The sequence below is a fragment of the Vidua macroura genome, chromosome 9 (assembly GCF_024509145.1).
Source record: "Vidua macroura isolate BioBank_ID:100142 chromosome 9, ASM2450914v1, whole genome shotgun sequence".
Lineage (NCBI taxonomy): Eukaryota > Metazoa > Chordata > Aves > Passeriformes > Viduidae > Vidua > Vidua macroura.
In genome coordinates, this window is record NC_071579.1 from 26,367,974 (window position 1) to 26,393,089 (window position 25,116).

A 25,116-nucleotide genomic window follows, 5' to 3' on the forward strand; every position below is an offset into this window, starting at 1 on the left:
GTATTTCAGACTGTAATAAATTACTTTCCTCCATGCATTGGAAAAATTGGTTAGTAGAGCTCAGAGTTTAATTAGTAGGCTGTTGATGAGACAGAACAGGTATTGAGAGTCATTGTTCTGAATTACTGTGAAATTTGTTAGTATTGTTGTGGCTTTTGTTTTTTTGCTGTCTGACAGAGGCTGAGGTACAAAACCTTAAATGTTGCTGAATTAAATCATTTAATGACAAAATTACCAGGACTTTTTGAGTTTGCAGTCAAACAGGTTTCAGATATTGATGCTGCAGTATAATATTATGTCCTACTTAATATGCTTGTTTTGCAAAACATACTCTTGTTTTTCTCCAGTTTTATGTTCCTCTGCCATTTCCTTTAGACTGGAAGTATTACTGCCACCATTTCTACGTGAAAGTAGGAGCCTTGGTCTGCTGTGTGCAGGCTCTGTCCTGGTTCTGTCCTTTTGCCTTCTACCACTCACTGCCATCACTTTCTAGTGGAGCTTCTCATAAGCTTTGACTCTGGGTGTCTGCCATTGCCCTTTTTCATACAAGTTTGGTACCTTTTGCACCAAAATGTACAAGTTTGGCAGATTTGCACCAAAACTCTGTATGTGGTATGGTATGGGGTCACTGTACTCTGAACTTACTGTGCCTTTGGTTGGAGCTGGACCAGTGAATAATCACTGTTTCTTTTGGTGTGCCTTTGGCTTCTGGGCCATTGTTCAGTATTAAATTTTTAGTTGCATTCTACTTTCATCTAAATTTCAGAAGTGCCAGCATTTGGGATGATATGCAGGAGGGAAGATACATCTGCTGTAATGAAGCGTGTGCCTCTTCTGTGACCTGCTGGCTCGTGCTCTTGGAGTGCCTTTTCTCTTTGGCTCCAGACAATGAATGATTCTTTCTACCCTCTTGTAATTTCATCTTTTTTTGAGTAACAATATTAAAAGCAGCACACTTCTAATATTTCATCTCCAGTCATAGTCTCTACACATTTGAAATATCGATAGGCTTTTGTATCTCACTTTGGTCAAATTTCATCAGAGGATACCATATTTTAGTGTTTTAACACTGAACACCACTAAGCTTGTAGCTTAAGTCATTCTGGAGCCTTAGGTCTTATTTTTAAAACGTCACAACTGCAGAAATTTGCCTTCAGTTTGCCTTTCTTTTCTCTGGTACATACGTTCCTTGTTGGAGTTGTGTGGTCTTTACCATTCTTCCTGTACTGCTTGTCCAGTGATGCTGTGTCCTTTCTCCCTGGTGTGACATCCCCTATTTAGGATGAGAACTGCTGCCCACAGTGCAGTGCATGCTTAGTATAATGCAGTGACTTCTTTAATTCCTTTTGCAGATTTTTTTTTCCACACTGCTGATAACCATTTTTATGTGCTGCTGCATCTTCCAGGGTTTTTTTTTTCTGGTTCTATTTGTTTTCACTTTTTCTCACTGAATCTTGTTTTCACTTAGCCTGTTTGTTTCTAATGTCTGTATTCTTGTGTTTAAGTCGTCTCTTCAGCATTGAATTTACAGTTCAGGATAGACAAGTCATGGCTGTTTCTTGTCCATTCATGCCTGTCCCCAGAATGCTGGATTTTTATAGTACAGTCCCTGTTCTGTTCTGGGACAAAGCAGGGAGGAGTGCAGCCTTGCTCTTCTCAGAACAGCTGCTAATTCAGAGGCTGTGTTCTCCTTGAAGGAAGGGGGAGGAGAAGATGAAAAGAAGGGGAAGCAAGAGATGTCAACTGAGGGGAGCGAAATCCAAATATTTGTTCAGAAATGGAACTCACTTGTCTTGTGTATGTCAGGAGCAGTAGCTTTTCAAAACCTATTTAATCAGTTGCTTGCAGTAGTACGAACACACCCATGCTGAAAATCCAGTTTTGCATTTAAAGAAACTTGATAAAAGCAAGCAAACAAAAAAGCAAAAGGAGGATAATATATTCTACAGAACATGAAATGTGTGTGTTGTTTACAAGATATCTCTAGCCCAGCACAGCTCTCAATGGGCCAATGATAAGGTTCCAGTCTTAGAGGGGGGGAGCTGCAGTTTTAGCTCCCTGTTTTAGTGGCTGTGTTACTCTGTCCAAGTTCACCTTGGAAATTGTGGTGCCTTTCAGTTTTTCTTCTCCGTAACAGGAATAAAAGTGCTTTCCTCAGTGGTGTTGTGAAGAAAGGTGTGTTTCAGAGGTAAAATGCTTCCATGCTATGGTAATGGGAACCACAGAAGACTCCAGCCAAGTCAGCAGCATCTGTCTCAAACTGCCACTTAAACTTTGCAGGCAGATTAGTCCATGTCCTCAAGCACAGCAGTGGCACAGCTGACTTGGTTGGACTCTGTAGTCTGCTGGTAAGAGCAAAGCCTTATTTCAGGTGAGATGTAGAACATCTGAAATGCTGGAAGCCTTTAGGAGAATGTAAGGCACAATTTTCAAGAGCAGGTGTGTCTTACCTTGCTGGTGTGGTCACGTAAAAAATGGAGTCGTTGCATGGTTTTGGAAGCCCTCTTGAAGTTTCTGCAGGGGTAGGATTTTTGGAAGGATCTGGTGGTGCTGTGCAGCAGCAGGCTGTCAAAGGGTGCTCCATCTTGTTCTGTGTTGGGAGTTGGATATATGGGGCCATTCGAAAGTGAAAATAATTACTGTATCTAATTTTGCAAAATGGCAGTTGCTGTCAATTGGTATTTAATTTAGACAAGAACTGCTACTGCCTCAGCATCTCTGAAAATCAAGACATTAAATTACACCATCTTGCATTAAGAGATGTCAGAACTACAGAAGAGGACAAAACTTGTGTAATCTCCTCTGGCACTGCTTGGCAAAGTTAAGCTTTCTAACTCAAGGTGATGGATCAGTGATATTTCTTTCTGTTGTGGGGAGCTTGCAGATGGGTTTGGGGAGTCTTGCTTTGATTTTGAGGTCACTGTGTCCAGGTCCTTGTGGCTCCCTTCCAGTGACACGTGAAGGTCTAGGGCTTGCAGTTACCTCACCAGCACTAATAATTTGCTTTAGCTGCATTTATAGGATTTGTTTCACATTTTGGGCAATGCTCTTTCTATTCCCCTTTTATTTTTCTAGGCTTGTTGTCATGGTATCTGGCACTTCCCATTCAGATATTAAAATTGAGTGAGTGGTGTATGTCTGGTTCATTTTCCCTCTCATCCTCTCCCCGAGGGAGAGTTTTACGTGGGATGTAGCACACTGTTTGGAAGGGCTTCCTTTGGGGGATTTTTTAATCATGTAGCAGCGTCTCTGTTGGGGAAGGCCTAGTGCAGAGGAGCCCCTTCCACTTGGGCTGGAGTTTATTAAATCCTGTGTGCACAGGGCTCCCGTGGGACCTCATTGTGCAACTCATGTCTCCCCTCGAGCTCCCCAAAAATGGCCTCTCCTGCATGAATGAGCTTTTAGCTGAGTCTCTCTAGCATTAAGGCAGTGATAGGAATTTTCTCTGTGCAGATACCTGATGGGGAGTGCCATAGCTGTTTGGGTATCAGGGTTCTGATGCCTTAGGAGGGGAGTTTGCTTGAAGGATCTTGTCCCATCTGAGGATCTTTGTGTCATTGTGTAGCTTTTGTAGGTGCTCTAGCTGTGGAACATAGAGGATTTTCCCCAGAGGTTTGGGCTTAGCTTGACTTTTTCATTTTTTGTGAAACTATAGGCATGTTTCTTGGGAGGGCATCTGTTAAAAGTGTGTTTCACTGTTAGTTGGCAACATGGCTTTGCTCTCCAGTAGTATTTTAAGAAGGATCTACTGAACTCAGATAATGCTGGTGGCTGTTTTTAACCGAGGATAAGTCAGGCTTCTTAATTGTAGGTGCACTATAGCATCACAACATATCTGGGGCTCTAGATTGCATTTAAATCTGACCTTTCCTAATGTAGAGGGGTGGGACCTTCTCAAAAAAACTGAGGATAATCCAAGTATAGTAATCTGATGGAAGGTTCCAGAACAAAGCTTGTACCCAGACACCTTCCTGCAAAAACAAGCGATTTATCACTCATGCTTGTCTGCTTTTTGCTTTGAGAAAGATTGTGTATTTTTCCCTAAATTCTTGCAAAAGTGAGAATTATAATATTATAATAGGGGGAGAATGACTTCTTGCTGTTCATGGACAACATGTATTAAATGAGTCCTAGTTTGTACAAACATAAGGAGTCTCTATTGTAAATAAGCTATAGACTAAATGGGTGCTGTGATAGACCTGCACTAAGCACAGAACAAGTTACCCTTCATAGATGGGTTGCAGTGAATTGTGACAGTGACAGCCTTAGCTTAATTGTTTGGTCCTAGGAGCACTGTGTGCAGAAGATGCTTCCCTTCTGGTTTGGTTCTCCTGAGACTGCAGTGTGCATTGCTGGGGTGACAGCAGGTGATTCTCCTTGGTGAAGAGGTAGAGGATGAATGAGACTGACATTACTGGTATCCAAGTGTCAGACAAGGAGCAGTTTTTAAACTGGTCTCATGATCAGATTTCATTTTCCCTTGATCTGAATTTTCTCTCTATAGCTTACCTCCTTTTTATGGTGAACAGCTCTATTTGTTGGTAACTGTTGTGGAAACAACAGCAAGAAAAAAAATGCAAGTCATTTCACTTGACCCTCTTTGTACATTATGAATATATCATCTCAACGATATTTATGTAGCCTTCTCCAAAATCCTCTACTTCATACAGCTTTTCATATGAGTTGCAGTCATTCCTTTTCATCCCAGGAGTGTGTTTTAAAAGACTTCTGAAGGCTCACAGGGTGATGTTCTGAAATAGGCCTACCTGCTGGAGCAGGGACTGCCTTGAATGTCAGAATTCTCTTTGGTTACTCTTGCTTAAAAGACAGACAGCAATCTCCCTGCCATCCATCCATAGGTTCTATTTATTGCAAACATCTCAATCTTGAGGAACGCTGGGAAAAGTGGAAGAGTACGTGCAGGTTTGCTTGGAAGAGCCACAGGTGGACAGCAAGTTGCACTGAGCTTTTGCGACAGAAGCTCACCCCGTAACGAGTTCCTTCCCTAAATTTCACCGAGGTTTGAACAGGCAAAAATGGATCTGGGGACATGCAGAGAATTCGTGGTGAGCATTATTTATCTTCTGGTCCCAAAGGCAGAGTGACTGAAGGCTGTTACTGTCTGACGGCTCCTGCCTGGCTGATGCGCGATGAGCTGTCAGACGTGCCCTACTTCCGAAGGGAGGGATTGTGTCGGCGCTCGCGGTACAGCTGTCAGGAGGGCAGCTTTAATTAGGTTTTACATTTGGGCAGGGGACAACAAAACCACAATTTGAGGCGGTTCAGATCGCTGCTGTCCCATTCTGTGCTTGTTCTCATGACTGACTGCTTGTAGTGGGGACTGTAGTTCTTTAATGTGGTGTTATATTCCACAGTAATTCATTTCCAAATAAAAAGGATGGTTCTAACCATTTTTAACTTACCTGGTCACAGGTGGGCAATTAAAAGTTGTACTCATCTCTAAGTTGCTGTTAGAATAGTTTCCTGCAATAGACTTGGAGAAAGTAGTTTGCTTCTGCTTTGCTTGTGGCAATGATTGTTCTTCATAGAACCAGCAGGAGCAGCGTATCTGTACAGCTTCAGAGTAGAAGAGATTATAGAGCACTTAACACATCCTGCCAAAATGTTCCCTGGATTAATTTCTGCTTGAGCTAGGGCATAGCTTTCAGAAAAAAAAAAAACAAGCCTTCAGAATTTCCAGTGGCAGAACTGACAAAATTGTTGGTAGATAGTTAAATTCATGTTACCTTCAGTGTCAAAAACACAGAGCAAATGGCTTCCACAGGAAAACAGCATTTGCTGTATTGTTTCTAGTCTTGTTTCACTTGCCAAGCAGTGGGACTTGAGATACATAACTCCATGGGCAGACATTAGTAGGAAAAAAAAAATTGTACTTCAGGTGAATGTTAATGTAGTAGTGTTCAGGTTCAGCTTCATTCAAATTACTATTGCTACTTTTTTGATCAGGTAGGCAGAGTGACCCCCTTATCTCAGCTGAAGGAGTTCTTGTGCTGTAGTCAATTCTCATGGCCCCATCACCAAGGCATCAATGTCTTGCTTGGAGCACATGCACAAGGACGAGGCTCTTCCTCAGCAAAGCATGGGCAGATCAGAAGCAGCATTTTTTCTTTCCATTTCTGATTCTGTGACTCTTATGGCAGGAATAGTTTTAACTCCTGTGTCAGTGTTGCAAGCTTGATGTAGCCCGTGTCAGTCTTTCAGCATGCCTAAAGCATGGCACAGTTAACTTGGTTTGTCAGGACATAATCTTTGTGCTGTGCAAATGTGTGTATTTGTGGTTTACTGAGGAACTTAAATTGCTTTGTGCTTTCCCTCTGTCCTCTTTGTACTCATCCTTTCCTCCTCCTGTCTTTCTGCAGTCAGTTTTCTCAAGCGAGGAGTTTGGGTTTTTTCCACTTACTGGTGGAAATAAACAATTTAGGGCCAAGATCTGTTTCCTGAGATAGACCTCTAGGAAAGCATCTTTCTCGTGACTTCCTGTTCACAATTCCCAGTAAGAGATCTGTTGGCTTTTTTTATCCATTTAATGTGTGCCCTGTTAATTTGTTTTAGTCAATTAATACAGTACCAAATCAAGTCCTTTAGAGAAGACCAAGTATATAAATGTTGATTTAATGACATTCTTAAAATTTATAGGTCAACTTGTAATCTCATCAAGAAGGTTGTCAATTCAGTTTGACAGAATCTATTTTCCATAGACTTAATTTGATTGACATTGATTTTATTACCCCTCACTAATTCTTTATTATTAAAGTCCAGTATTGAATATTCTGTAAATTTGCCTTGCTCAGCATTAGACTGCTGGACCTGTAAGTATTTGGGCTGTCCAGTCCTCCATCTTTGAATTCCAGTGCAAACATTTTTCCTCCAGGCTCCTGGAATTTGTTGATCACAAAAGAGAGACATTAGCCCCTTTTTTTTTTTTTTTTTTTGAGTCTGTTCTCTGTAAGTAATCCAGATAATTTCATTTAAACATATATAACTTCAGGAGCTCCTGTTTAGCATTCACCTGGGTATATCTTCACATACTTCTTCAGGTGTACATAATGCCTCTTGTCTCTGTACTGTTACTATTAGTATCTCCTGGTGAGTCAGGATGAGTGTTAAGGGATCTTTTTTCTGTAACCTAAAAAAAAATTATTCTGTTATTTCAACCTTTACTAGCCACAGGGGTTTTATGCCCTTTTTTTATTGGTTTTCTATGACATTTCTGTTCTAACATACTGGGGTTTTTCTATGTGTATTCCCTTTACCTCTTAATATAAATATGGAATTGGCCAATGCAGACTGGCTTACAGAGGAAGTAAAGGAAGGTGCAGGTCTTTGACACTGCCTTTTTCACAGTTGCAGGTTTTTGGATGTATGGATAAAAACGGTACAGGGTGAATTGATTTTTTTTTTTTCCCCTATCTTCTTTCTCATTACTTGTTTTAAGTTTAATTTTCAGCTCTGAAATGGAACTTTCTCAAATGCGAATCATATATATTTCCAGCTTGGGCTTGGCTTTGCCTGTTTTGTTTGGGGTTTTTTTAAGACTGTCAAATCCTTGATAGCTTCTAACCCTAATCTCACTGCTCATTTTTAGACCTATTCCTTACCAGATTCTGGGAGGTCCACTATACATTTTCTGCTGCTAGAGAAAACATTCGGAAAGAGCAGTGGGAATAGCAAGATAACAAGGTGTTGTTTTAGGATCATCTAGAAATATCTCTTGCCTGACCTACTGAATCACAGCATGTGATGAACTATTGGATTCCAAATCACAGCAAATATTTACTATTTACGGTGCTGTTCCTGGGAAGTGTAGCATGGGAATGAACTACAGTGTCTGTGTGGGATCCCACTGAGAGGTCCAGCTGCTTGCTTTGTGCTGCCAGATTGTGTCCAAAGAAGTGTTACCCTTTTGGAGTACATGCAGGAAGAGCACATGATGAAGAAAACAGGGAAGTTCATACTGCTTACTGTATTCTGGAACAAATCCTTTCCTTTCTTCACCTGTAACAGTTTTTAGTTCTTTCGTATCTGGAGTCTGTTTTGTCTGACATAAGGTACATTGCTCTTGAGAGGAATTTGAAACTCAAGTTTTTAGCTGCATGTATAAATTTTTTTGGCTTCTTAACTGTAAATGTTTAACACAGTAAAACTTTACGATGTTTTCCACAGTCATCATAAAGCTTTTCACAGACAAAAAAACTAATCTGAGTTTTTATTTTCAATTTTTTGAGACTGGGGCATTTGTGTCAATTTTCAAACACATGATTATATTTGGGCGAGATGGTTGAAAATGCAAAGTAACCAAACAAAATACACCCCTGAAGTGAAAAGCTCTTAATGGGGAGTTATTTTTTTTCCCTTCAGCTTCACTGGTACAGTGAGGTCTATGCCAGGATGCAGCAGAAGGAATTTGCTGATGGAAACAACTGCACCGAGCTTTCAATGGGCTGTGAAGGGTGTGGAGTTTGAGAGTTTTTAAGATAAAAGGGGTATTCATTGAATTAACAGAAATTCAGTGCTCGAAATTCTGAGCATTCACCCTTTTTTGTGAGAGTAGAGTACAGCTAGTATAGCAATCAGTGGAATATGAATTCATAACCAAATGCTTCTGTAACAGGCCTGCAATCCTGTTACAAATATCATCTATTTCTTGATGTCCAGGAGTATATACACTAACAAGAAGTCATGTTTCTTCAGACCTGTTATTTGAAAGAAGACTGGTATGACAGTGTAATAGTTTTCATTAAGCCAGGTTTTACAGTTCTGCATGCAGACAAGACCAACTTTATTCATATTGGTATTTGTTATCCTTCACCTTGGAGAAAATATAGTTTTCCATTGCCACTTGGTAGTGAGAATGAGATTATGATATCCAAATAACTTAAATGTTGCTGAGGGACTTGAAAATAAGGATGTGTAGTTGTGATATCATTATTTCCTTGTATTGCCATTGATTTCCCTTTCCTACTGCTAGTGCAGTGGGTTTGCTGTCCATGGTCTCTCTTGTGTAAGCACTTACAGAAGTGAGCATGTCTCTATGGGAGATTGTTGAAAAGTAGTGTATACGTTGTAGAGTTTGGTCAGTCCATGTGCCTTAGAATAGTAGTGGCTGGACATGGAAGCCCAGGATCAGACATTGGACATAAATCCCAATCTCACATCAGCTACTCCTGCTCTCTGTGTACCTCTCAAGTGCAGAGATGATTAACAGGGAAAGGATACAAACATAGGTTATCCAAGCTTTGATCCTTGTGTCTCCTTCCCCCCCTTAAAAAGATGTTTGTTTCCTAGAGAATGGCTTTCCTCTCCCTAGGATTGTTTAGGATTAAATGTATCAAAGATTTGATGTGTTCAGAGGCACAGGGATTGGGGCTGTATAAAATACCTCAGGTAGGCAAGCAGAAGAAGGCATGGCAGGGAAAGTATCTTTATTTTTGCTCCAGGCTTTGTGCTCAGCCAGACCTCAGGTCATTTTTGGTTAATGTCATGTAACTTGGGTAAGAATATTTTTGCTGAGATTAGTTCAGCTCTCCAGGAAGACAGAGTATGTTTTTATACTTTTTTCTGAAGTTAAATAGATGGGATGGAATTGCTCCCTGGCTGTATTGTATGTTAAAACAGCCATTTCTTCTCCTTCGCCTGCATGTGGGCATTTCAGGCATGAACGGCAGTGTTTCCATGGATTTTTAAAGTCTTCCATTGCATAGTTAGCAGCTTTTAGGGCTTTGATCTGATTTCGTAAGACAGAAGCACTCCCTGTATTTGTGTTACAGCAAATGCTGTATTTTTGGTGGCGTCTGACTTTGAGAAACACACAGATGCTTTTTTGTAGTCCAGGAGACAAAGAAACAAAGCTTTGTGCTGGGAGGCAGGATCTGTGCCTCCAGGGGACATCAAGGCACTTGGTGTGCAGCTGCCTTCCCAACCTCCCCTTCCTCCTGGTGAGCAGGAGCTGGGTCGCTGCTTGCTGCTCCCGTGGCTAGAAATCTCCACAAATGCTGTTCCTCTCCTTGGGAGGGATTTTCACATGTTTCCTTTCTCACTGCCTGTGAGCAGGAGCATTTTGATCCCCCCCCTGCACATCAGTGCCGAGGGACAGGTGGTTTTGTGGCTTGCTGTGCTCCAGATACACAGAAGGGTGTATGAGAGGGAGCCTGACAGGATGGTTCACTTGCCTGCTTGGGCTTACTGATTCTTGAAATGTGATTATCTGTGTGCTTGAGTTCATGTGCCTTAAAAAAAAAAAAAAAAAAACCCTGTGTTTTCCAAACACGCAAAATAAGTTCTGTAGGATGCTCAAAGGAAGGGATCTGGAAGAGGCTGTCTGTGGTGTTGCATTAATAGAATTGCTGCTGCAAAGCTGCTGCTTGGGAGCTGGGAGAAGATCCCTGTGGAGCCAGCCCTGTGCAGCCCCACAGCCCTGTGCATGTCCATGATCCCTGCAGTGCCTCTCCAGCCCTGTGTCACTTACCCCAGTTATTAACCGGCTCTGTTCCTGCTGCAGACACACACACGGGTCTGGCTGGGCAAGCAGAAGCTGTTGAAAGGCTTTTGGCTGCTGCAGTGGGCTCCTGCCATCCCGTGCACAGCAGCAGTTGTTGCACTGTTTGGGTTTGCTGTCATCTCAAATGCTCCGAGGGGAGCTCAAACGCAGTCCCTTGCCTGGCTGCAATTTGGGCTGCCCCTTCTATTTACTGGCTGCTCACTGAGCAGTAAAAAGAGATGTAAAGGTGGTTTTCTGTTCCTCAGCTCCTTCAAGGTTAGTGTAAAAATGCAGTTTCCTTATTTTGCGGTTTAAATACTTCAAGACTTGTTTATAAACAGCAGCAAAATTATATGTGTGTGTTTATTTCATTTTAAGAGGTGGCCTTGTTACTGGCAGGTCAGGCAGTTATATTTATTAGGAGCTCAGCACAAAACTGTTACACAGTTCTGTTGCTGTCAAGCCTCATACATGCTTTGCAGTAAACTCCTGGGGAAGGCAGGGTGAGGGGTTGCTGCTTCTCCTTACAGAAGAATCTTCAGAGCAGCAGTTTAAAGTGATGATGGCTCCCCCTGTATTAAGGAGATAAAGAAATGGTGAAAAACAGCACAGGGACTGTAAGGGGAAGCAAGGATGAAATGAACAGTGTAAGAAAATTGTGCTTCCACTCCTTGAAGTCCTTCCTGTGCTGAAAAATACTGAGTCTTTTTTTCTTTATTTTTTGTGTTTCAACAGGGCAGAGTTTAGGGTATGGATTCGTTAACTACATTGATCCAAAGGATGCAGAGAAAGCCATTAACACTTTAAATGGACTCAGACTCCAGACCAAAACCATAAAGGTAAGACAATATAAAATGCCTTTTGCTCAATTCAGGAACAGGAGGAAGTAGTTGGAACTGTTTCTGGCAATTTCATCACAATTTTATTCTCCATTGTAAGGGGGTTAACGAGCTCCTCCTTGGAACAATGAGCGGACATGCAGAAGATGAAATCTCTCTTCTCCAAAATTGCTGCTATTGTTAAAGAGAGGGGAAAGTAACAGGAAGCTCTTTAAAGCATGACAGTGAGGCTTAAATGTAGAATAGAACTGTCAGAGTGATACCATTATCCATAAGCAGGTGAAGTACCTGATGGTGTAGTCACAAGTTACATGTTACCTTATGTTTTCATGGGAAATACTTTGTCACAGAGTTCACCTTTATTGACACTCCTGTCATTATCAGGTGTTAAAAGCATGTTTCTCAAAAGTTAGAATATGTTATTCTCAAAAAAAAAAATCTCGATTTCCACATCCTTAATTTGATTTATTCTTTTAAAAGCTGGTGGCTTCCCACCGAAGTCTCTTTATTTCATTGTTTGTAATAGACCATTAGTTATTCAATGACCTTCTTAAGTGGTCTCACAAGAAAAGCAAGCTTCTACACTGTCACAGTTTTTGCTGCATGGCTGATAAAGCTGTTCTGGAACAGCTTACAGAAGATTTCCACATCCCAAATTCTGACAAATAATACAGCTTAAGGGATGTGAATCAAAAAATTGAAAAGGAGCAAACAGCAGATCAGATTCAAATTATCTGAAATGGCTTTGATTTTTTTTTTTTTTTTTTGGAATGCTGGCTTTTGATTTGCACCATTTTCTTAATTTTTCTTCTGTAGTTAATTTGTATTTCAAAGCTAAAAGTGTTAATATAAAAATAGAATTTTTACTGTACTGAATATTGGTAGAAGCAATGTCAGTGATGTATCTTACAAAAAGTACAATGTGATGTGGCCAATACTGTAGGTTTTGGCAGTCTGGCTAAAGATTATGGTTTAGACAAAGTGGTATTCCCTGAAGCAAAAATATTTCTTGGATTCCGGTGTATTTCTAAGGATAGTGTTAAGCAAGTTTTTCCCCTGATGTTTGATCAGTGAAGAGCAGAAGTGCTGAGCTGGGGGTTATGAAAGTGGTGGAGCAACTGCATGGATTTCATAGAAAAGGCTGCTTCCAAACCTCCCTCAGACCATCCAGATTCCATCCCACAGATAGGCATGTGGGCCATACATCAAAATGCTCACAGCATGGTTTTGGAGAGCTAATGGAAACACTTACAGGAATATGTAAGGCAAGGCAGCAAAATCTACCATCTTATCAACTGCTGCAGGTGGAAATGCAGGCTTGGACTCAGCAGTTTCCACTTACAGTGAAAAGTTGCTCTCCAAATTGCTTTTAAAGGCACATTATTGGGGAAAAAATATTTTGAAAATACTTTTTAAAAACTCAGTAGAACTTGAAGAATCTAGATCAGTTTTTCATGCAGCAAATGTATATTTTGAATGTTATTCAGCTGTAGGAAAGAACTGCATTTCTTGTCTCTAAGCACCTCTGTTGCTTTGCCTCTGTTTTTCTTTTTTGTGAACCAGAGTAATGCTATTACATTTATAATATGTCAAGGTTACAGGAAACTTGTGTGGTAAAAGGCCTCCAGAAACTGGAACCCACACCAATGATTATTATACATTTCTCACCTGCAAAATTAAACCATTATGCCTTTTTTATCATCTGTAGTAAGACTTCTGTTATCTGGGAACTTCCTATGTAGAATCTTACTCATGGTATGTTTTTTTTAATTCAGTATAAATTTTAGAAATTCAGTGATTTGTTTGTTTTGGGGTTTTCATGTTTATTAATAGCTCATAGACTAGCATAGAATAAAAGGACATTTTGGGAGGGTTCTTGAAAGCTATTAAAATTTAATAATAAGCAAAGAGATTGATCTAATCTACATGCACAGGAGCTGCATAAGTTCTTCTATGACTGGGCGGAAGCATAGGGTTTGGGGTTTTTTAAAACAAAGTTGGGTTTATGCAGTTGCCTAAAACCAACCCAAGGGAGCCTTCTATCCCAACAGCCAAAGTTTTGGCCTCAGGGACATTCAATCAGCTTCCAACCCAATTTTTCATTGCAGAATTGCATGTGATTACCTTACCTTTACCCCCTTGTGTTTTTTTTATATTTTTAATTATGTGGCACTTCTGGAAATTCTGATCAATTAGGTCTGCTTTCACTAGTACTGTGCAGTGGGGATGGAGCTTTCCCAGTGTCCATGCTGGGGGATAAATCAGGTGTATTCAGTGCTGCCAGTGGCATTTGTGTTGCTGGAGAGATCTGTTTTCCCAAGGGTTTCAAGGTGATGAGGAACAGTACACAGCACTGCTGAACCTTCTCCCTTGCCCATTGCCCCCACATACTGATTTAAAGCATCTCACTGACGTTCTTTGTAAGGCTGAAGTATTTAAACTTGTTGGAAATACTATATTTAATTATCAGACCCAATTACTTTAGCTACAGATGCCCTTTACAGTTACTAAAAATGCACCATTGGTGCATTAAAAAACCTCTCTCAAGAGAACATCTAGAAAGGAATTTGGTGGCATATAGTTTTGTAGACTAAAAATTATTTAGTAGAACAAATCTGAGCTGGAAAAGTACTGAGCATTACTTTGTTTTGCTTTCTGCATGAATGTGGCTGGGTTTTTTGCTTCAGAATAATTTGTAAATACCTTATTGATGGATGGGCTGAACCTTGGCCCCTGTCCATGTATGTTAGGTAGCTGCAGTCCTCCAGGTAGAATTTCTCTGGCTGTCTTTTGGAAGCTGTTTTGATGGAAAGAAAGTTGAAATGAGGGCTTGTGAAAGCCCTTTTGCAGTGGCAAATTACTTCTGCTTGCCAAGGTCACTGTGGTCCTGCTGGCTTTGTCCCATCTGTGTCGTGGGCTCTGCTGTTCCTTGCACCTAGACTGAACATGAGGTGGTTCTGGGGAGTTGTATTTGCACTCATTTTTGACCCCACAAGGCTTAATTCCTGTTTAAAAATAATATATGTATTTTATGCATGTGGCCTGAGACGCTGTCCTTTTCACTTCAGTAACATTTTTGTGGCAGCTTAATGTTCTCTCTCTCCTGATGCCTTGCAAAACAGCCATGCAGTCACAGGAGGAACTGGCTTAATAGCAGGATCAGCAGAACAGCCAGGCACAGTCAGCTCTGATGTGTGGCCTAAAATAACTGAAGAAATGTTCTTTTTATTCTGTCATTGTTATGATAAATAATCCCTTTTCACTCTAGCAGCTAAAATATTTATGTGCATTTTATTTAAGTCAATGATGCCCTTTCAAGTCAAAGTTGAGAGGTGACGATTTACAGAATATCTGTTGGGAAAAAGCATTGGAGGGAGTGTTGTGTTTGGTGGTAATAGGTTATACACATTTTGTTCCTCCTCAACTGATCATAGTGCATATTTTATTTACGCCATTTCATAGCAGCATCATCTTCTTGTGAGAGAAAAGCTTCACTTTATTTTTACAGCTAAAGCTTGACATAATTCTGCAGAACAGTTTAGAGTGAGGGAAGAGACAGTGTGTGTTGAAATAAATATATATTCCAAAAATTGAATCTATTTTTAGAAATTAAATTTGCCCATCCATAAAAGCATATGAAAGGTCACTGCTGCTGTTGAAGATTGCCTGGCAATTCAGTTGCATCAAATATCAGAAGGAAAATAAGATGTGTGATGCATGGGGTACAGATTGTTTAAACTGCTGCTTTGCCCTGAAAAAAGGACAACGCCTGAAAGGATGCAAAGGAAGTGTTTTACAACTTACTTGGGGATTCAGGTGACCTGGCTTCATTGGAACAAGGGCAGAACAGTTTTGAAAAGAAGTTTGAAATCTAAAAAGAGCCAGTGACCCCCTAAAGTGCAGTCTTTTGCACCCCTCTCTTCCTTTTTCTCTGTTGCCTGAGAAATAGGTTTGCTTCTTCCTTCCCTCACAGGAGCAGGTACATGCTGTGACACTGCTGGAGCAAAGGGAGATGTCCCCAGAGAGGGGAGAAGGAATCTGGGTTCTCTGAGCCTGTGATAACCTCCAGTTTTTAAATCCATCATATCTATCCAATGGTAAAATACCAAACGGATAAGATGATTCCTCTGTGCTCAGAGGCTTTTTCTAGTTATTCTAATTTTCAGTTAAATTTAATGAATAGCATGGAATTTTGTATTTCTGCTTTACTCTCCTGTTTTGATCAGTAGGTCTGGATGGTCCTTGTTTAAAATACAGCAAATAAGGCTGCGGGAGAAGGTAATGCTGCTTTTTCTGAAAATAAAGTAGTAACATTACTGCTGAAAGATCTTCCTATTTATCTTGGTTTCTGTGGCATTTTTCAAAATGCCAGCTATTTCCACAGAACTCAGGCTCTAAATCTGTCCTTGTTAATTCTTGTAATTGTCCACAAAACTACAAACCATCCTGTCACTGTAGGGTAACCAAATAACAGCAGCCTCAGACTTCTCTGTCCTACAAAGTCATTTGTCAAAAAGATTGCCTTCCAGCCGTGCTCGGCAGAGGAGGAATTGCAGCCGGGAGTGCTGGGAAGAGACTGCGTCTCCTGCACCCCATCCTAGACTCCTTGGGAGGTGTGGGGGGAGCTCAACACAGTTTGGGTGGCAGCCAAAAAGTGCAGGGTTGCTGACAGGGATGGTAGCAGAGCTCTGGTGTTGGGTGCCCTTGGCCAAACCCCAGTGTTTTCCAACCGTGTTCTTCCACAGTCTCCCCAGAGCCACGGAGCCTGCTGGGCACTGCCTGCAGCCTCCTGTCCCTCTGAAAAAGTGGGATGTTGTGCAAGGCTGGGTGGTAAGGAGAGGGTGTACAGAGAGATCACAGCAAGGCACAGGAGAAGCTTGGATGCTCTGCGAGGAGGAAGAGATGGGAAAGTGCTGGGAGTAGCTGAGTATGTTGGACTGCAGCAAGGAGTGATTTGCATTTTTGAGTGTCTTGTGTGCAGTTGCATTGGACCCCCTTTTTTCCCCCTTTCCTGAAAATTCACATTACAGGCACAAACTGCAGATTTGGGGTGTAGCTATTTTATAGCTCTAATCTAAAATTAACTGCTTGTTCTCTTTTATGGTAGCTCACAGTTGTCAAAGAGGGGTCGTCTGCTGTGGCTGCTGCTCCCCAAGACAAAGTCTTGGACCAGAAACTGGAAAGATGCCGCAGACCTGGCAAGCCTCAACTAAGTTGACTCCTGTTTTGCTTTTCAGGAGCCTCTGTCAGTGTAACCCTTTGAACTTTGTAGTGCTTGTTAACAAACCCTTCTCTACTCTTTGTGCCTGCAATGATACTGGTGCTCAGAGGACCTTTCAGTGCTGCATTTGAAGGTTCAGCTTTGGTTCTGCTGCTTTCAGCAGGCACCAGAGGATCTCTGCCTCTTAATTTCATGTATCTTCTCTTAATCACAATTTCTCTTTTTACTGCCTCTGGTTTTGCCAGTCAGTCCTTTTCACTCCACAGAGCCAAAGCAATTATTTCTCTTAGCCTTGCTCTTGATACAGCCAAGAGTATTCCTAGGTTATTATCTATGGATGTCTTTCCTGAAATGATGGGATAGACCATTGTACCTGCAATTACTATTAATCTCTGTAAAATGGCATTGAATCGCTCAACAGTAAAGTGCATCGTCACTCCCCTCCATCCTCCAGCCAAGGGCTTAGGGAAGAGAAAGGACAGAGCAGAGCAAGCATCAGATGTGAAAGTATTCCAGATCCTGGTCATCAGCCTCTGGACCAGAGGGCTTTTGTGTTTGCTTGTTCTGACAAAGAACAGAGCTTTCACAGGAGGGTGTCTCAAATCTGGTTTTGCACAAAATTAGGACACAGTTGAGGGTTCGGAAGTGGCTGTGGGGAAATGTCTCTTTCTGCCATAGCCCATTCACTGGTGCTCAGCAGATTTTACTTCTAGTTCTGGATGTGCACCAAACAAGTGAGACTGTGCTTTATTTATGTGTGTGAGGCTTTTGAGTGGTTGTGTTAAGGCTCTTCCAGTTTTTACCAGTGGGATAAGGGGCAGCAAGTGAGGGAAGGGTTGTCCCCATTTTAAACTGGACTTCAGGCATAAAAAAGCCAAGTGACTCACTCCAAGAATTATACAAGAAATCCTGTATCAGAGAGTCACAAAAGGACAAAGCAAAGTCTCTGTATTAAGGTCACCAAGAAGTCTGGTATCTTTTAATGTTGCACAAACTTTTTGAAAGCTGCCCAGGGAGTTACTTAACACTCACTGTCCCTTAGCTGCTTGTGGCTGGAGAGGTGTCCTGGGGACTGCAGGTGCCCTGGGTGGGTGACTTGGTGGTCCTCGGGTGCCTTTGCTGCACCCTGATTCAAGGCTCCTGCTTGCCTTCCCATTCTCCAGGTGAGGAATGGTAGATGCAGAGCAAGACCCATCTCGGAGAAGGTTGGTATCTGCAAAATTAGCTGCTTGATTGCTGCTCAGATGTGTCCAGGGCAGTGTGGCTGTGCTGGCAGTGCATATATCATTCCAGGAAAGGATGATGTAGTTCTTCTTCAGAGCAGACCAGAGAGGCTTCTAGAAATGGACTTATATGTTTGAGAAGTCCAGAATTATCACAGGAGTTGCACAGGGAGCAGCAGCAAAGTGGTTAAGTGTCAGAGTTCAAATGGCTGCTGTTGCTTGTTCCATAAGACAAATGGGATGTGTTCATGCCTCTGGGTTCCTTTGCTGTGGGCTCTGGCTTGGGAAGGCCAGACCGCTTCAATTTATGTTCTGAAGAGTCTCGAGGTTAGTAATTCTTCAAAAAGTTTTCTATATGGGAAAGCAGGTAGGAAATCAATAGGGAAGATAATTACTTTAAGATACTTTCTGTGCACCTGAAGAAAAATGTGCTTTGCCATGGAAGATATGAAATGCTGGACCTTCTGATGCTGCAGTGGTGTTAGGAAACAGTGGTGCAGCCTCTGGAGATGGCTGTTTATTGTGAAGAGAAGCCCTTACACAGGCTAATGCTCAATGTCAGATGAGAAATGTCCTATTAAATGTTTTTCATAGTTATTATATATGTATTTATAGAAAGGAACATCTGAGGCCAGCAAGCCATTAAATGAATTGTACAATATTTTATTATCTTCCTTGCAAATTTGACTGCAGAACTCCACAACCTTTTCTCTTATGCAGTGAAATCCAGCGCCATGGTTCGACCTTCAACCGTTGTACGAGCGGACAAACATTTTAATGCTGAGAAATGCCTGGGTCAAACAGTAGCTTGGTGTTCTCTAGCTCATTATTTGAATTCCTTGTGGTGGCTAGGATTCCATACTCTTTTCTATTTCAATGCTCTGTTTCATTACAGGGTGCTAACACTGCCGTGAGCAAAGGAAGAGGGGGAAAAAAAATCATTTTTGAGTGTGAATATAAAGAATTAATGCAGCATCCTCACGCAGCGCTTTGCAGTTTGCAGGGATAAAATGGGAGCTGGTTTTTGCTCCCATTTTAACTCACACAGCATAAGGAGCTTCTGGTGTGATGGAGGGTCAGGGTGGGCGATTTCTTCCTTTGATAGCTCACACACGGGAAGACATCCCGTCCTCAGCACTAAGTGAATAATAGCTTGAAAGCAGGATGGCACACTCTAACCGATCGATTTGTCATTGGCTGACCTCAGAGGGAAGATGAAAAAGATTCAAAAGCAGATAAATAATTGACATTACTAGCCTTGAGTCCATTCAGCTCCACAACCTTTTCTCCTTGATATTAAAGACGGCTGAGTTGCTTTTGGCAGCTTCTTTCTTTGGCTCAGGCTCCCCTGCAGCCTGAATGTTTGATTGCAGGAGGAAATAAAAACTAGACCTGAGCAGCAATAGGTGTTCACATGTGCTGTGAGTGGAGGGTTGGGAGTGTGAGCAGTCTCTCCTTCCTCTGCCTGCCTGCAAGACCCACGAGAGCAGAGAGCCTTCTCTAGGTAGAAGTGTATATATATAAAATGTCAGGCACTCATTGCTCTGGGAAGCAGTGTTTTTTGCATATCCCAATACTTTTCATCTTCCCTGTAACGTGGCATTTGGCTAATGAATGTGCCAGAGTGAGAAACCCAAAGGAAACCCCTGGCTGTTTGCCCGGGAACTTTATTCATTTTGCTGCTCTCAGTTTTGAGGAATAGGTAAGATCTCTACCCTCACTCCAGAGAGGCTCTTAAATGTTTTTTAAGCTGTTATTCCTAAAGTAGGTTAAACTGTAGGTGCCTGAACTCTTACAGTGCCCTCTCAAGATGAGGCATTTGCAGAGTGGGGAGGGAGAGTCTGCTTTTCCAAGTGCCCCAGCACCAAACCAAGCTGTAGGTGAAAGCATCATATGATTATCCCTGGTGTCCCCTAGGGTCTGGATTGAGCCTTGTTACATAAAAGCCAAGTGGTGCCATCCATATGTGTTCTGGTCCTGGATCCATCAGAGGGGCATTCAGGACCAGCAGGGAAGCAATGGAAATGCTGCACCCCATCAGAAGCTTGTGGGCTATGGCACAAAATAAGTTCTACCCCAATATCCTTCCTTTCAGCGCCTGAAGGTTTCTCTGATCCTCATGTCTTGCTTGAGCCTTTGTGCTGTGTGCCTGAGCTTGCCTCTATTGATGCAAATGTTTTATCTAACCTCTATTTCATATTTCTTTCCCTGAATTTTCCACCTCCTCTCCCCAGCCTTCTCTGTAAATGTTAGATTTAAAAGGTTATGGACAAACATGTAAGTTACAAAGAAATTGCCAAAAACCTTAAAATCTAGAATCCTTATAGTTTGTCTGCTATTATGCAGAGAAGATTGTGGAAGCAAATATTAGTCATTAACATAATTTTCTGTGTTGAGTCAACATCTATTTTTAGGTGTGGAGCGCATAAAGACAACTCTTTGACACATAAAACACATTTGACATCATCTGTGTTAAGGCTGAGGCTCAGGAAGAGGGGAAGACAATTGCTGAATGTATTGTATTTGTGATGGGAACCCCCCCACTTCCTTCCTAGACACATTTTAAGATACAATGCAGGAGAGTACTGATCTGTTTATATTGAAATAAATCAAAATGAAGTGCAGAATGTTCAGCTTGGGTTCCAATGCTTTTTCAGATGTACTGCAAAGTAATTCATGATCTGTGCTGAATATTTGCCATTAGGCTTTATCCAGGAAGTGTTTTTATTATGTTAAATGTGTTTATTCTAAATGTATATATTATATTAAAAGTGCAGAAGGCTTTTTATGCCCCTATTATAATTATAAATCTGATTCATAGGTAGAAGAGCAGTTAAGGGGCTTGAATTAGTACTTTTCCAACAGCACACATGCAGTGCCACAGCTAGATTTTCTTGTTTGCTTGGTCATAATATTTTATGGTCTGGTTCTGGGCTTTATAATGCAAGGGAACTTCTCGTGATAAATTGCAGATCCGACAATGAGTGTCAGTCTACAGCTCCCTGAGCAGATGTTCATTTAGTCTAATTTCACCAGTACTTTACTGTTCATCCAGAACAGATCTTGCCAGCTCAGGATGCAAACACAAAGAGAGAGAGCACAAAAGATCACTCTGCAAATAACCTGATCTGTTTCAGACACTTGGAGGGAAAAAAGAAAAACATGCAGGAACTTCAGCGTGCAGGGCTGGCTACGGCAAATCATCCACACACCCACACCCGTGGGGGCAAATTTACAAAGCCGTGCGTGGGAAGGTGCACATTAATCCACCTCTGAACAATGGTTATTTTATCACTGCGCTTCAGAACCCTTGTGTCTGTTTTAAGGTCTCTGCAGCTCTTCCTTTGTTCCTCCAGCCTTTCCTGGCTCTGCTGGTTTCGCAGAACAGGTCCTGTCTGAGCTGCAGGGTTATGTCTTGTGAAAGAACAGAACATTATCTGTCCAAAATGCCAAGGGTGGCTGTAGCTCACTAACACTGCTCTCCTTTTCTCTCCGTAGGTGTCATATGCCCGTCCAAGTTCAGCATCCATCCGGGATGCAAACTTGTATGTCAGCGGCCTTCCCAAAACCATGACCCAGAAAGAATTAGAGCAGTTATTCTCACAATATGGGCGCATCATCACCTCACGGATTCTGGTTGATCAAGTCACAGGTTAAAAGAAAACTTTTCTTGATATGTGCATGGTTTTTTTTTTCGAAGTGGCAAAATTGCAAATGTCTGCAGCTGGGTTTGACTTCTAGTGTAAAATGCAGTGCCTGTTTCCTTACAAGTGTAACTAGAGGTATAACTGCTGCCTCTTTAATGAGGGACTATCAAAATAGCAGAACATTGTTTACTTAAAATCATTGGGATTGGGAAGAGGATTTTTCTTTACAGGATTTTTCTTAATTTGCAAACCACCTATTGTGTGAAGTCGAACCCAACATTCAGTTTGTTCGTTGCATAAATGAGGCCGTTCCTACAAATATTCATCTCTTCACATGTTTTTACTTCCCAGGGGTTTCTCGAGGTGTGGGATTTATCCGTTTTGATAAGAGAATAGAGGCAGAAGAAGCCATAAAGGGACTAAATGGCCAGAAGCCTAGTGGTGCTACAGAACCAATTACTGTGAAGTTTGCCAATAACCCCAGCCAGAAAACAAGCCAGGCACTCCTTTCACAGCTGTATCAGTCTCCCAACAGACGCTACCCTGGACCACTTCACCACCAGGCTCAGAGATTCAGGTAATTACCTGGAAAAGAACCGAGTTCCACCAGCGACAACAATGTGGGGCAGGTGCTGTGCAGGAAAATATGCTTTAGTTGCGTAGGCTGACCTGATTTTGTTTGTAAAATTAAATATTCTTTCCTGGAGAATGAGGAGGAAAATCTGCTGACAGCAGTAGTCATGTTGTATTTACTAAAACAGCTGAAGTTCTGTACAATCAGATCTCATGAAGGCTCACAGAAAAAGGGAGGACAGAATAGAGTTACTCTGGTAATCAAATGAGCAGTGACTGTCCTGTTCTTTCTCTCTTTTTGGGTAATGCTTTTATTTTCTGCTATATTGCTACAGTTTTGATGCAGCTTAGACTTTGATGTTAATGACAGTGGATTGGTAGCAGGAAAAAAGCTGAGTCTGTCCCAGTCAGCAGGAGTATCATTAAATTTATTAGCCTGAGATATCTGCTCTTAGTATAAAGAGCCCTTGTATTAGTCTTTGGTGTGAGTCTTCAGATGCTTTTGGGGATGTTTTATGCTTTGCATTCTGAATATACTGTTTCCATCTGATGCATCAGGCAGAGTTAGCAATATGTGATGTTCCTATTACTTTCATACTTAATAGTTCTCAGGCAACCCAGCTTTCAAATAAAAAAAGTCTGCCTTCAAGAAAGAAAGCTTGGACATATTTGCATAACTGAGTTGCACACTGGCTTTAGAGAATTATTCAGAAGTAATTTTAGTTTGTCAGTGATGAAAAGTGCTAATGAATTAAAGATCATAAAAAGTCAGTCATTGGATACATTAAATTTACACTTGTTTTTGTGTCTTTGGCATGCAGCTGTGTCCATTGAGGTTATCACTGAATCAATCCATGGACAGAAGGACTTTATTGTGCTGCCATGGAAAGCAGATGATTATATTCTGCAAAATTTGATGGTCAATTTAGATTGACATGTCATGAAGGATTAATGCTAAATAATATGTAATAAAATGGGGATAATGTATTATATTATAGCAGATTATCAAGAAGTTTTCCCATTCCAGCAGTTTGGAACTTAATGTTTTATTTTAAAGTTAACTGCAAATATAAGGCGAGCAGTCGAATTACCAAAAAAAAGTTAAATTATAAATAAAAAAAAAAGACAAATCCTAAGTGCATTTTTTAAAACCAAGCTCTGTAGGTTAAGCTTTTCTCTAGACTGTAGACGAGTTTAAAAAAGGCTTTTAAATGCTCTGGTGGAAATTTAAGCACAACCTCAGACTTAACAAAGCAGGCCGGGAGTTGTTAGGCTCCTTAGATGTGTGGGAAACTTGTTGAACGTTTCTTCTTTGAAAATGGAACACTATTAATAATAGTTCCATTGAGCGATCTTGCCATCTGTGAGACATTAACCCAAAGACCCTCCTTCTCTTTTCAGGCTGGACAATTTGCTTAATATGGCCTATGGCGTAAAGAGGTAATTAGAATTCCACAGATTGCCAGATGTCCGTGTTGGCACAGATTGGTGCTACAATTTATTTTTTTTTAATTCACTAACTTTATTTTTTTTATCCCTTCTTTTCTTCCACCAGCATGTCAAATTCTTTTTAAGTTTGGACTTCAGTTGGTTTTGTTACTTTAAAGGCCTCACGCGCAAGTTCTGTGGGGTTTTTCCAATCTTTTTTTATTTACAGGTGGGCTTCTCAAATGGTTTAGGTGCCACAGCTACAAGCGTTGAAATTGCAGTTGCTCTGCTAAGCAGTGCTTTTTCCAGAATCAAAACTATTAACTTGAGTTTTTAACAAATCTCTGATCTGATAAAGGAAAATTTAAGTCAAAAATTCAGAATTAGGCTGCTGTTGTCTGTCACAATTAAGACTACCTTTCTCCCACATCTGACATTATAAGTTTGACTTGAAAATACAGCTGTGTGCACCTCAATCAGCCCAAAGTTTCTTTTGTTACAGGTTTAATACTTTGAAATTTTTTTCAGTCCTTGAAATTTATTTTTTTGTTTGTTTAAAATAGCTGTGTGTTTGTTTGTGCACGCATGTATGAAAGCTCAGCTGATCTGTCAACATTTCTGCTGTTCCATGAGTCTGTTTGGTAGCTAAAATGAGATGATGTGTTGTTAGTGTTTCTTTTAACGGCAACATCAGCATAAGTGATCCTTGCAGCAAAACAAGGGTGTAGTCTTATTCCTGATGTTACCCTAAGATGTCCAGATTACGATGAGAAAGTACTACTTAATCTTCTGAAATGGTCTACTCACCACACTCGAAAATTACTTGAGCTTTTGTTTGAAGCTCATCCTCTAAAAAGGTATGGTAAGTATATCTTTACAGTAGCTAGTAGCAGACAGTAAGGTGGTGTTTAACCCCTCACTAACTCAGTACAGATCTGAACTCTTGAGTACTCACAAGAGGAAAGTCCAAACTAGAGCTTCTCCCCAGCAGCACCAGTGCCGGTGTTCATGGGCACGTTGGTTGTGTTGGGATGTCCTTAGTGCTGATGGGGATACGGTGAGTCAGACCCCCCTGCCTGATTTTATCACACACCCCTTCTCCTGTGTTCTCCCACCTTATTTGTTCCTTGATATCTTGTCAGAAACATGGAAACACTCCCAGTTGAGTGTCTGTCCAGGTGCAAGTCAGTGTCAGAAGGATGGGTTTGTTCTGAGAGGTTTCTCTGGGTTTTTGCTGCTGCTTCTCCTTTGCTGGAATTGGGCTGGTGTGTGGTGCAGCAGGATAGGCTTAGCCTGAACAGAGGAAAAGAGCAATTACCTGCCTTTATAGGTTATACATCTGCTTTCTCAACACTGTCTCAGTGTTACTCTAAAAACACAGCAGTGTTCAAATCATTTTGCAGCCATCTTAAATTAGTTCTTATCTCCTCTCAGCAAACCTTGGCAATTGTACCTGCACTAGCAAAACCTGAATTTATAGGTGCAGGGTCACAAAAAATACCACACTGGTAATTTCCGAAGCTGCTTCAGAAACAGGAGATAGGTTCTCTCCGTTCTAACTGTGTGGTACTGATGGAAAATGAGACATGCTGATGTGGAAAAAAGGTTTTATTGAGGCTGATTTCAGATCACTTGCTAGAAGCAAAGCTCCTTATGTGATAGGTGATCTTGTATTTGTGTCATACAC

General features: G+C 41.2%; 1 protein-coding gene across 6 annotated transcripts in view; it reads left to right on the top strand.

Moving 5' to 3' along the window:
• The window catches only part of ELAVL4 (ELAV like RNA binding protein 4), an 80,914-nt gene that overhangs the window by 49,779 nt on the left and 6,019 nt on the right, over positions 1-25,116 (top strand). For 4 of the 6 annotated variants that reach the window (XM_053985564.1, XM_053985565.1, XM_053985563.1 and 1 more), the window contains exons 3-6: positions 11,234-11,337; positions 21,280-21,433; positions 21,780-22,005; positions 23,403-23,441. In XM_053985564.1, coding sequence (XP_053841539.1) covers positions 11,234-11,337; positions 21,280-21,433; positions 21,780-22,005; positions 23,403-23,441 — 523 coding nt within the window. Of the gene's footprint in view, positions 1-11,233; positions 11,338-21,279; positions 21,434-21,779; positions 22,006-23,402; positions 23,442-23,556; positions 23,743-25,116 lie in introns of those variants that run through there. The other 2 variants (XM_053985569.1, XM_053985568.1) reach the window with 2 other exon arrangements.